The sequence below is a fragment of the Mugil cephalus genome, chromosome 11 (assembly GCF_022458985.1).
Source record: "Mugil cephalus isolate CIBA_MC_2020 chromosome 11, CIBA_Mcephalus_1.1, whole genome shotgun sequence".
Taxonomy (NCBI): domain Eukaryota; kingdom Metazoa; phylum Chordata; class Actinopteri; order Mugiliformes; family Mugilidae; genus Mugil; species Mugil cephalus.
The window spans coordinates 24,352,939-24,366,393 of record NC_061780.1 but is presented as its reverse complement, the minus strand read 5'-3'; the positions used below and the strand labels follow the sequence as shown (position 1 = coordinate 24,366,393).

The following is a 13,455-nucleotide window of genomic DNA, read 5'->3' as shown; positions in this document are numbered from 1 at the left end:
TGTTGCGTTTTGGTGGCAAGTACATTTGTAACAGAAGCCGTTGTGGATACTCTGCCTCTGGTAGAGTAAGATCTAGGCTGCCGATGTCTTCGTGCCATTTGAGCAGAAGTCTGTGACATTCCTGTAATCTTAAATGAAGGTGACAGTGGCTGCTGACCTGACTCCTTAAACTATACGTGCTGGGAAACCGGCATCCTATAGGCCGTTTACTGCGAGGTCAGTATCTCTGTGCTCTCTCCCATCACGTTTTTCATTAGCCAAATGCTAAATGTTGTTTTGTCCCTGTTTGAAATGTCAGACGCCAGATAGATACAGGTTTTTTTCCAAAGCGCAAAAAAAAAAACGGGATACTTCAAAAACTTGATCTGCACGGGGATATTCATGTCCGTGTAAACACCCTCTCTGTCTGTTTTAGCTGCGACCCCCTCATAATTGAAGTTCCTGACCTGAATCTGCATAATTTTGTGCACTGCTCTCCGGTGCATGAATAACAGGTGCTACAGTTGTTCCTGCGAACGTGCTCAGTGTTAATGATCTGTTAGAAGTTCTACCTAACAGCAACTCCGTCCTAGAGTAGCAAGATTTAATTCTTATCAGAAATAGAGTCTGGTAACACGTCAACTGGATTTCCCTGTGGACCGTGTTTCAGCTGATACGGGGAAGGAAATATCATCGCATCACCACAGGAAGCCCAACCAAACCATTTGATTGGCAGGTCTTTGCTGGAGTACAGTCAGTTCTGAACCAACCTTCAGCAGCAAAACATTTGTGGACACTTCAGAAATTCAGCCATTTCTAAAATGATCATATTTGATGGGTTCAGAGGCTTCAGCCATGTCCGAAATTCAGTGTTATAGGTCTGCCATAATCCATAACTAGTCCCTGTAGCATCACAAACATCAAACAACAACAACAGCAATGTGGATGTTTAACAAGGTGGTAGTAGGTGAGAGATGGTTCGGGAATTGATGACACTGGATGACCAGAGCATTTCTTGAGTAGGGAACACAGGTTTGAGGTACCCTCGCCAAACTACATTAACTTTGACAGCCTTAATTATTGGACTTTATACAGTTGCACAGTGCACACGTGATCTAGGGGAATACAAGTAAATTAAGAGCAGCCTTTATGAATCTACAGGGGAGGAAATTCTGTTTATTGAAGATTGGATGGGGACTCACATCGGTCATTACTGGATGTTAAGAGGGGCAAAAAAAACATGCCTACGAAAAATGACTATTTCTTATATCTTAACTTAATGAACTTGCACCCTTAATGAACCCTCAGATGTGCGTTACCAGGCCCTCGCTGGTAATTATTGGAAATTATGTAGGAAATTATGGAGGAAACATGCTTCTTGCTTGTATGGCAACCTGCTTGTTGCATAAAATGTGTTGTGACCAGCAGATGATTATGTATACAGTACCTTCACGTTATCTGGATGGAGCCCCCCGGGGTGTTTGTCCATGTACTGACACAGGTCTGTGTGCTGGAAAAACAAAAGCAAAACCCGCGTTAATGTTTGACTCAGCTTGTTGGTGTTATGTGTGTTTAACATGAGACAAAAACGAATATATCCATATATTTATATATCCACAAAGATCTGCAAAGATCAACCACTGTGATTGGTCCACTAACCCTATATTGAGGCAGAGATTACAGCGGTGTCTTTGCTGAGCTCAGCTGATGTCTTCCATCAGTAAACCTGACTCTGTGACTCAGAAATCACACCGATATTTACAGTCTTCTACACCAGCCGCGCCTCGTCCGCTGAATAATTCACACGGATCCCTCAACATGGACATGGCCTGTCCATCTTACTCAGAACATTGCTCTCTCTCTGTTTCCATCTCCTCTCTTCTATAATACGTGTTATTGTTTCCACATTCAGTTGTCTGTCTCTTCTCTGTGTACTTCACCATCCCCCTGTCAGTTATCGTTAGCTTTGAAAGGAGAACAATGAACAGATTTTTGTTTTTTTTCCTGGCTCTGTGTTGCACATTCAAGTATCGAACACAGATGATATATTAACATAAAGCAGTGCATCAGCATTTTAATCAAACAAAACCCCACTGACCTCAAGGTTGAATTAATGAATGGAAAACTTGTAATACCCATGTGCATTACAACTGAATGATTTAGTGTGGTAAGAGAGATGTATGTCTTATGAGAGAGAATTGGTTGACTCATCTTCTTGTTTAAACTCTAAATCCAATCACATCTTTTCTCTCGTTTTCTCCACATTGAGGCGCGACCTGCTGAGCTCTGATCGCAGCTGAACCCTTGACATGTGTCTCATCTACCAACAGGGGGCACCGTGCCGTCTTTCAGGCTCATTAAATGCATGCGAGGTGGAAAGCTGAGTAAGCTGAGGGTAGATATCTGTCCTGGCCTACATGCACTTCAAGATCAAAGATTGACCTGAATATAAATGAGACTATCAGGGACTGCTGTCAGTTGCTGCATTTTAAAGAGGATCTGCACTGGTTGCAAACTTGTAGATTCCATGTTGTCCACTATACTATTATTTTTTCTATGTGGAAGCAGAATATTTGCTATTATTAACTAGTAAAAATGTCCAAAATTGGTTATTCCCGCCATTGGACTGGGCAATGATTCGCTCTTATTGTTTGGACGTTCAGCATTTTGTGCAGATTTTCACAGATTTGTTTCATTTGTGCCTCTTTTAATACCAGACAGAAGTTCCAAATGGAGGCAGCAACTGAAAATGTTTTAGAGAACATAGAGTTTAATTTCATGGCTTCTGCTCACCACCAAGTTAGTTAGCAGTTACAGGAGGTGTGGATGTAACACTAGCTGCATTGTGCTCGTCGACTTGTGGTTCCCACTTTGTCAAAGCTGGAGATCACATTGCGGAAAGTGTGTGACAGAGCGGTCGTGTTTTTTTTTTTTTTTTTTGTCGGCACACACTGAAGTGAATATTTAAATCGGGGCTGTCAAACTCATTTGAGTTCAGGGGCAACACACAGCTCAGTTACATCACAAGAGGGTTGGGGTCCCCAATGTAATTTTTGCACTTGCAAATTTCTTTCCACTGGCCAGATTAGCGAGTCTGGTTCTAGGTAATGGGCCACATGTTTCACACCCGTGGTTTATATCTACAACAGTTTCCTTGTTAAAAACAGCCACAATCTGTTAAATTAATAATGTGTTATTTTATTATTTATTATATCAAAAAAAAAATCTGCTTACTTAAATGACATCCAAATTCATGTAAACAGTGTAATTAAATATGTAGCTTGTTGTATAAAAGTTTATACCCGTACTGATAATTTCATGTTTTTCTTTGGCTAGTAATGACCTTGTGGAGGAGTGTGCGTAGGTGTGTAAGTATTACCAAAATGGTATCAGATATTTTTTGATTTTTATTCATGCACATCAATGAGGACAACATTTAAATTATTAAACAAACAAAACTAAACACACTCTTTTCTTTCTTGTGTCAGTATAATGATCCTGTTGCTACTGGTTGTCTCGTTGCCTCATGTAAACTTGAGGTTTTTCTCTGCACAAGCTTTAATAAAAATGCACATGGATTTATACTTCTCTGCATTTCTATTGCAATACTATAATCCCCTGAGGGTTTTTTTATGAATTGTATTTTTACAGTGTATGTAACATGATTTGTGATGACGTTTTCTCAAGTCTGCCTCCTCAAGTTAGTATCGTATTTACTTACGTCCGTATTTAATTGAATACATTTGGAAGGAACCATTAACAGATTTTTATTTTTTCAAATTAAGTAGTAAAATACAGTTAACGGTTCAACCATTTCGCAAATACATTGATGCTGACGTAACGTTTGCACTACTGTCAAATCCACAGGTTCTTTTTGCTGTTGCACTAATGTGCTGTATGTAATCCTATATTCTGCCCACTGATTAAACTATTTTGGCAATGCACATATCCTGCACTCTTATCTGGTTTTATGCAATACTCTGTATGTTATATTGTACTCTGAATGCTGCTAAAATAAGCAAACCAGTATTTGTAATCACCATTTCCACTTTTAAATATAGCTGTTGTATATTTTAATTCGGTGCTGAGCCAATGCAGTGGAATTGCCCAAGCACAGTGGTCTGGCTGCAATGATTTGGCTCTTTTCAGTCCCTGAGGTCTTTTCATCTGCCCTTTTCAAACAAATCCAGAACACTGACTGGAGAACCCACAGTTTACATGCAATGTACTGTATATCCTAGACCTTGCAGCTGAAGCTTGTAGAGTTTCTTGAAGACATTTTGCCATTGATCCAAGAAGCTTTTTCTTTTCTGCAGGACTTGTGGGGAGTCGGATAAGAACATCTGTGGGTGCTGCCCAACAAAAAACTCACATGACTAGTGTCTGTGTAGCTGAAACTGGCCAATAATACGTAGAAGTACTTCAAAAAGAGGACATAATTTCATTTACTGAAAATGTGGATTAATCCGTTCCAGTACTGACAGGGCAAAGGGCATACTGTAGAGACAGTAATGACAAGACAGAGCTTTCTTCCAAGTCATATAAATCAATATATTATTATTTGCTGTTATATGTATCCATGGTTTTCTACTGGGCAGTTTTGAAAATACACTAAAACAGTAAGCTTACAATAAAATGGCCGCCTGGCTCCAAGTTGCGGGCATAAACAGACCAGCCTCTGGTGAGTCTGGCTGTAGTAATATGGCACAGATTTTACCAGTGGAAAGAGCCCAGGCTGTTTTTACATTCTTCAAGTGGCCCATAACCAAGAGTATGCCAATCTAAATATCCACAGCTCATGTTTCCGCAGGCTGAATATTAAAAACAGAAACTCCATGAGGATGCACGCGATGAGGGTCAATTTGTCAAAAAACTAAAAACACACGAGGCTTGATTTCTGTTCCCTGTTAAAGCTCTGGTTTAATTTCCTTTAGAATGCTAAAAACAGATCTTCAGCCTAATTTCAGACCTGTACTGTCATGGGTCCACATGGGTGATGTCAGTGTGCAGACTCACCACATATTCAAAGACCAGAGTCAGGGTTTCCTTGGTGTGGATGATGTCATGGAGGAGCACTATGTTGGCATGCTTCAGGCCTTTCAGAAGAGACGCTGCGGACACAGAACAGAGCAGACAGAGAGTTACTGTCAAGCGAATTCTGACATACCAGAGGACTTACCATCATCTCCAAACTGTGGCCTACGGCAAATTCAAAACATAGAATGGCATACGGCCAACACACGGACCTAGCACTTGACTGTTTTGTACTAGATAGTTTTACACTAGCCTGTTGAACTCTGCAGCTGCCCACACAAAACAAGATTAATCAAAGATGATTTTGTCAAATAATGGTAGAACCAAAGAAACGCAAGATATCAAGTTAGTGCAGAAAATTTCAGACTCGACATGCAACAAAACTGTTGATGTGACAAAAGAGTAAGATATAAAACAACACTATTAGATAAACGTCGGACCTACATAGGTGCAGAACAAGTGCCGAAATGGCAGCTAGCTCTAATCCATGCTAACAAAACACAGGAAAACCCCACAAGATTAACACACCTTAACAATGTGAACTGTCTACAAACACAGTTGTGTGGCAAATTGAAAACTCAGATTCCACAGACACAACTGAGCTGTCAATTATTTATTTTTTTTTTTGCAGGAAGTTGATGATAACATAGTTTGCGTAACAGAAAAGCAGATTGAGAACCAGAGCGACCAACAGCTTCCTCTGTGATGTTCTTCACGTCTCGACCAGCAAACTTCTTCCGGCCTTGCCCACCATCCTTCAGTCCAAAGCTTCACTGTTCCCACTGAGCACAGCAATGAGTTAAAATTATATATTCCACACTATGCTATTATTTGTCTAACAACCTTGAAATATGGACCTTTCGCCTTCGTCTGAAGCTGTTATTTTGTGAATGAGCTGTCAACTCTTTTTGTTTCACTTTCAATAAATGAAAACTTTTAATGTAAAGCTGTGATGTAGGCTGTATTTAAAAAACAACAAAACAAAACATTATTTACTTCTCATTATTTATTTATGAAGCATAATTTTCCTATATTTATGTGCCGTGTATATACCTCACTTGAGTTGCCCAGCCCTTCATACATCGTTCCATATGTGGCCCTCGGTGAAAAAAACTATAAGACACCGCTGATCTATGCCTTCATTAGCTGACTCACTGCGGCGCCTCGCTGCATACAGGGGATTACAGAAGATTAAAACAGATTGAGACAATGCAGGGGAGGATTTACTGCTGGAAGTTCTCACCCTCATTTGTCAACACATTTATGATGCAAGAGACACCGTTAATTAGCAGTGAGATGATTTGTGAAGGAAATAATCGTATAGCCCATTACTGTACCAGCAAAAGCTTACAGAGTCTTACTGGGGGGAAGGCTGGGACTGATCTGCTCATTCTGGGACAGACTTGCAAAGAGATTCACAGTGCTTTATAAGAATCACACCCTCAGAACAATCGAGGAGGATTACAAAAATAACAGAAGAAAAAGAAGAAGATAAATGTGGTGATTGTTCACAGTTACCTTGGTCCATTTTGCGTGGGAAAATCCTGCACCTCAAACAAACGGGTGCAGTCACATGTATTCATAGGAAAAAACAAGTAAACAAAAGTAGATTTTTGATTTTTACGGCAGCATTCCACCAAAAATGTTTAAGTGTTACTGTACATGTCAATACGCAGCCCTGAGCTCCACTTTCTGTTTTGCTGCCTGTCTCCACAAAGCTCACATTGTCTCTGTCAATTCAAGATTCAAGATTAAAGAATAGCACAAGGCTTTGAACTGACTAGTAGTCTCATCAGTCTGTCGACTTCACTGATGCACCACTAGTCACTGATCATGTAACAGTAATAAAATGGATGCCTCCTAGATGACAGTTGAGGTGCCCAAAGTGTCATTGAAGCAAACTATCAGTGGTTCATAAAGTTTGTAGAAAGACTTTAAGAAGATGAAGCCCAAACTGCTGTGATATGTCATTTGAAAAGGCATCCACTAATGCTAGTAGAGGAGCAGTCCAAATCTTCTGGACAGCAGTTAATTAACAACTTCACCAAATGCCCAGTGGTAACAGAGACAAGGAGGCTGCACAAGAGAAACCTGGAGTGCATGCAAGTATGGTAATAGTAGGATCACACATAAGTTTGGAAGGACATTCATTGAAATGAAAAATGCATTTCCTAGCCCTTACCATAACCATCTCCACTGAGCGTCTAAACCTAATCCTAACCATAACAGTAACCTAAACCCTAAAACCAAGACTTAACACCAGAAAAAACCTTGTGAAACCTTGAAACCTTGACGAATGTCCTCACTCCAATGGTAAATTATAAGATCAAAGTATCCTGTTCTCTGACTCTAAGTATTACATTACAAGATAAGGTCATCCTTTATTTATCCCATATTATACAATATAAAGATTTAAAATGAATCAAAATGCTTGAAGACAACTGCATCAAGAATCCTCGACCTCACTGACTCCCTACCATTTCTGAAATAAAGCTCAATTGCACATCAACACCGTATGCATTGGGTAGCGAAATGCATATTTTTGCCAGTGCTTCGACTTTCGAATAAAAATGAACATCCGCAAGAAAGTTTTCTGAGCGGTGATTACAGCCGAGCAACAAACTGAAGAGCTCATTTTCCAGCAATTACTGAGACAAAATGTCCCGGCGAACAAACAAATGACAGCCACAGCGGAGCGATACAGGGAGCGGTTTCATTAGGACAGAATATGAGAGTGGCATAACAAGTCCATTTTTTATTACGAGCGTGAATGGGATTTTCGGACGGTTGCCAATGCGATTAACTTAGCAAACACAACATTCTGTTCCAAGGGCGCAGGGGGGAGCTTTGACGGACAGATCCGCAGAGAGCCAGCGTGTGATGAGTCTCATGAATACATTCATCATATATGAGTACCTAAAGGTTGTTAAAAAAAAATCAGATAAGCATATCAAAGGCAGGACTCCTCTCAGTAGGCAGGAGGTTAGCGCCGCAGTCTGATACCTCAAAGATCCTGTCACCGGTTTGAAGATCCAACCCCCTTCCACACACACATACTCAACCATCCAATTTCAAGTAATGGCATAGACAGACACACATGCACACGCACACACTCTCTCTTCGCTGTCCTCTACTTTAGATGTATTACTTTATTCAGCAGCAGTCTGTAATGCTGCTCACATATCTGCGTTGGGAGATTCCTGCTCAGTAATTGCTGAATTAGTTCAATTCCAAAGTGCCTTTCTGATCCACACTCGGGGAGAATTTGGACTCTGTATGTGTGTGTGTGTGCGGCTCTTCATCAGGTTCGGATCATGTACAGATCAAACACACACCATCATTTTCCTATCTCAATTTAAATACTGGTTGTGCCTGTAGGAGTGGGTGTTTCATCCGTTACTAAAGCCAGCAAAGTGAAGAGCTTCAAGGGAACCCAACGTCCAATAACTGGCTGGACAAACCAAGCCTGGACATGCTGTGTGCTGACGTTTATCAGTCGTTTTATTCAGTTCGCCAATCTGAGTCCCGATCCGATGTCAAATTAACAACGCTTCCTTTTCCGGAGATTCATAAAGGCTTTTCTTTAATTACCTACACAATCACCTACAACCACCTCACCAAACATTCATGTTGCATAATTTACAAATTACTGTCTGACTGGCTTCATTTTCCAGAAAAAAAAATCTTGAATCTTCTACATAGCAGACATGCTTAGTCAAGTGATTCTGATTCTGCTTCGTCTTTGATTTTTGGCAGTTTTAACACTAGCCAAACACTTTTTGACACGTTTTGACACTACAAGGACGTGGTTTTGGTTTATGGCAGACCTAAAATAAATAAGTACAAAAGATCAGACTTGGCTGAAGCGTGATACTGATTCCATCATTTTACAAAAAGGCCTGGATCTGCCAAGAAACCGAGTTGAGCATCCCTATTAAATATACAGTGCAAACATGGTTCTGTGCAAACTAACGGCAGGTAGGTGACAAGGGGTCAGAAAGCCGAACAATGATGAGCCAAAGCTTGAAGACCGCATGCCTCATGTTCTGTTTGTCCTTCACATGCTGCCAAAACAGCTGGGACCCACAAGACCTGGACTCTCCAAGACCTCCAAAGTTGCTCTCTGGTGTCTGGCACCAAGATATTAACAGAAAATCCTTTGAGGCTTTTAAGTTGTGAGTTGGTATCGCTGTAGATCAGGTTTGTTGAGCTAAAAATACTGTCGGTTGTTCCTGGCTTAATACTTTTAGAGAGCTCTGACCGGGTTGCTTGGCCACTGGGATTATGCTCTTGTCAAACTCACTTACATCTTCCCATCTAGCCATTTCTCCCAGAGCCAACACATCGATGTTAATTGTTCTCACTTTTCATGCAATATATCCCAGATCTTGACATGGCAGATGTGGTGTTGTTAGAAGATTTATAAATTTTATTGTGGTGATAATATTTTGGCTCAACAATGCACTTCACAAAATTGAAGTTCAGTTATTCCCCAAGTTGCAACATCTGGTCCAGTTCAGGAGTTGTTTGTGATGTTTGAAGGAATAAAATAGCAAGTATATGAACAGGAAACGCAAAGCTGACATGTACTGTGTCTGATTGCAACGTGGGGAACCAACACACATTGCACCATTGTTAATGATCCATTCGATCTGGTCTACAGTAGCTGTGACCCACAATTAAGATAAGAAGCCTTCAAAAGGCAACACAAATGTGAGCCTAGAAGCCTACCTTGGTGAAACATAGAGAATACACATGTGTAAACCTATAATACCCTATATTTTCAAATCCTTTCATATCATACATATAGAGAATGAGGCTTAGGTGTTATAGGGTTACAAAATTTATTTAAATTTTAGGCAGTATCTTTCAGAGCTAGTCACTAGCAGCATGCAGCTCCCTCTTCCTCTTCCTCCTAATCCTCTACTTTTGATGTTGAAACCAATGCATCAAATTGTTAAACCGTCTTCTTCTCTGCGATTTGACACAGCCGATATCAAATCTGATTCAAAAGGGAAACGAATACGAACATCTGTGCTTGAAATCCTTTTCATCCATAAACATCTTACCTTCCCTAATGGCCGTGAAGGGCGTCCCCTCCTCCTCCTGCAGACGAATCACCTTAAGAGCCACCAGTTTCCCATTCACCCTGGAAATGACACCAAGGACAATAAGGAAATAATCTTGTGGAGTTCTTTGTGAATCATGAGAAAATAAAATAAAATCAGTGAAGCCACAGAACAGGAAGGATAGTCAATGACATGTAATTCAGCTGCAGTGGAGTGAGACCCGGATACGAGGCCGCAGGATTACAAACCCAACAGAGCTCACCAATCAAAGCTGCTCTAACTGCAGAGCGACGGCAAACAGCATCATTACAGAGAAGATTAGAGTCTGTTGAGTTTTGTGCACTCACAATGTGTGAACTTTTCATTTTCTGGAATTTAATTAACGAAACCTGGGAGAAAGGCAGCAAACCATAAAACATGAAAGATGACTATCGAAGCAGTGAATAAAAAAACATCCATTGCAGTGATTAAAAAAGTGGAATTACATTGTATACTGTATGTGTAACAGACAACAGAAAAATTATTTACATAAAAACTATGCTCTGGAGCTCTTATTACTTTTCCATTTAATTAATTCATTCGGTTACAGAACTGCTCTTGTATAATTGAATTTAATATCCACTGCTTGCTTGAGTGGCTCTTATCAACTATAAAGAAGAGTGGCTGTATTAGACAGGAATACTTACTTGCTCTTTCCTTTGTAGACTGTAGCATATGAACCCTCTCCCAGTTTCTCCAGCTTTTCGTAAGAATCTGCCTTTCCAAATTTGGGACTTGTGGGCTAAGGGGAATAGAAAGACATATGAGAAGGGTAATATGAAAGGATGAAATCAGTAACCCAGAAAAGCCAAACCCCTGAGGAATTCATAGAGGACTTTACAAGTCTATGAGAGCTATTAGAAAGCTGCCGCTGCATCGTCGGCAAGGTGGGATGTCAGTGAGGAACAATAGGAGCTCGGAGAATTTTTCTCGTAAGAGCTCCCTCTTTTTATTCGATCATCAGCTCATAACTTTTTAGACACTTCACTTCATTGTTTCGACAGTTCCTGGAGAAGGAGGTAATAACTGCAGTACTGAAGGAATGATGAAAATGGGGGAATGGGCTGAACAGTAAGACTACAGGTCATTGGACAGTGTGCTAACATTTACTACCGTCAGCAATGAAAGGAGCTCCACTGAAGAACTGCACTTAAATAAATGTATATTGATTACAGCCTATTAAGTGGCACATTTGGACACCTATTCATTCAAGGCGCTTTCATTGCCGATGCAACCAGTGGCCGGAATATACCCCACTGTATTTAGTATTGTTTTCATTACGTTCACGATTTAAATCCATAAGTGTAATTTCATAGTGGTGAAGTACATTGCAGTAAATAAGAAAAACCCAAGAATTGTATCCAAGCCTTTCATTGGTACTGTACGTCTACTTAAATTAGGTGGATTCTAATTTATTTTTTCCTTACGATTTTCCATTGAGAATAAACACTTTTGCAAATGATGAAGATGTAAGCAACAGTATGTTGTATAATGCACAGTAATGCTGTAACATTACACTTTCCATAAGTCTGTGAATGCATCTTCGACTCCTAAGACTCCCAATCCACGTGTTAAAAAATGACGACTGTCTTCATACCATTCTCTTTATACTCCCTTCACAGTTTGCTGATTTTTTGTTGCTGCAGCTCTGAAGAACAGAACTGATGAACAGCACAAGGTGTTGACCTGGCCTCCACCTTCACTTGATCTCAAACTGATCAAGTATCTGTGGGAAGATCCACAGAGGCCCCTCCCCAAAAGCCCCTACTAACAACAATCTGGCAGACACCACAAGGAAGGCCTACACGATATTAGGAAGGCGGAGACTAGTATAGCTGGACCAATAAAGTGCTATATGAGTGAGCAGTGTTGCCCCATTTGTGATCTTTACCTTTAATTCAGAAAGCATTATTTGGGATATGAATTGAATATGCCACATGACAAATGTAGCAGGCAGCATTTGCAAGCAGCAGCTCCCCCTGGAAGTACCTGGAATTTGATTTAGTGTCAACTCCTGAAGGGTGTCAACATGTTGCTTGTCTCCAAAGCAGACAATGGAAACAAACCTAGAGCGGCAACAAGTTCAATTACAGATCAGTAAGTTTGTCTGTAGCAGAAATAGCTTAATTGCTTCACCACCTGGCACTTATTTACATTTCTGCAGCTGTGGGTGGCTTCCTGCATTTTCTTTGAAACTGATCTGGACCAACTGTGGAAAATCAAGCGTTCATTACTATGAATATTCAGTTTCTGGGTATAATTCATAATGATGCACAAATATAATACAAACGAGAAGGCTGCATAGAATGAGTTTGTGGAAAAACATCTGAACAAAGCTCTCATGATCATTTTATGATGACACAGCAATTCTTAAACAATACTAAGCCGTGTGTTAATTTATCTTGAAGAAAATCCCTGAGTGTTTGCAGAAGCCCTAGGACCACCTTTGAGAGATGTCTAAACTCCTGTGCAGTGTTTGCTCCATCTGCACATCAATGTCCTCTGTGCTTTTCCTTCCCCCTCCTGATATCTCGCTGTCCTCCGCACTGCTAATAAGCTCTGCATTTCTGAGGGCTACTCTAAACAAATTAGGAATCCCCATGGGATCGAGCAGGAAGTGAAACTCTATCTGTGAAACAACTCAGTTGGACAGTAAGATATTCTCATCCTGGAGCCCCAAGGAACATCGTGGAGAGACTTGCGACATCAAAGAGGTTGCATTCTCATGCATTTTTTATCCATACATTACGTCCGTCTTCAGAGAAGGGAGGGCAACCTACGTCAGAACAGGTTTCCTCCATTTCATGTGGTTCTGCATAATGTGATTAATCACAAAGTTGCTAGAAACTTGTACTGGTCATGTTAGTGTTAGGGTTAGGACAAAGAAAGTTCTCAGTAAACTTGAATTATTCCATCAACTGAGATCTTATTCAGTTGTTTTGAACACTATGAAAAATGCCCATCACTTCACAGTGAAGCCCAGGCTTACATAATGAAACGTCTTTCATTGACACTCAATAGGTCTTTATATTTTGCTAAGATAATTCTCACTTTTCTTTTGTATTTATACTTCAATGTTGACTATGTTGACTGTATTTTGCTCTTTATGCATACACTAGAGCAAGCATTTTCTTTGAGATTAATAAAGTTTCTTATCTTATCAAAAAGACTCAGAAAAAAGAAAAGAAACAGAAATCCGAGAAAAATAGGCAGTCAATGTTGATTACCAATGTAACAACTTGACGATAAGTACATTCTGTATGGACAGTTAGTTCTAATACTGTAATTATGTTTAACTAATTAAGACAAGGGTGAACTGAGCATCTCAAAACAA

The 13,455-nt window shown here is 40.2% G+C and overlaps 1 protein-coding gene across 3 annotated transcripts in view; it reads right to left on the bottom strand.

Moving 5' to 3' along the window:
• The window catches only part of cdk14 (cyclin-dependent kinase 14), a 197,257-nt gene that overhangs the window by 114,938 nt on the left and 68,864 nt on the right, over positions 1-13,455 (bottom strand). For all 3 annotated transcript variants that reach the window (XM_047598412.1, XM_047598415.1, XM_047598413.1), the window contains 4 exons: positions 10,769-10,863; positions 10,083-10,162; positions 4,996-5,090; positions 1,427-1,489 (listed from right to left, as the gene is read on the bottom strand). In XM_047598412.1, coding sequence (XP_047454368.1) covers positions 1,427-1,489; positions 4,996-5,090; positions 10,083-10,162; positions 10,769-10,863 — 333 coding nt within the window. The remainder of the gene's footprint in view (positions 1-1,426; positions 1,490-4,995; positions 5,091-10,082; positions 10,163-10,768; positions 10,864-13,455) is intronic.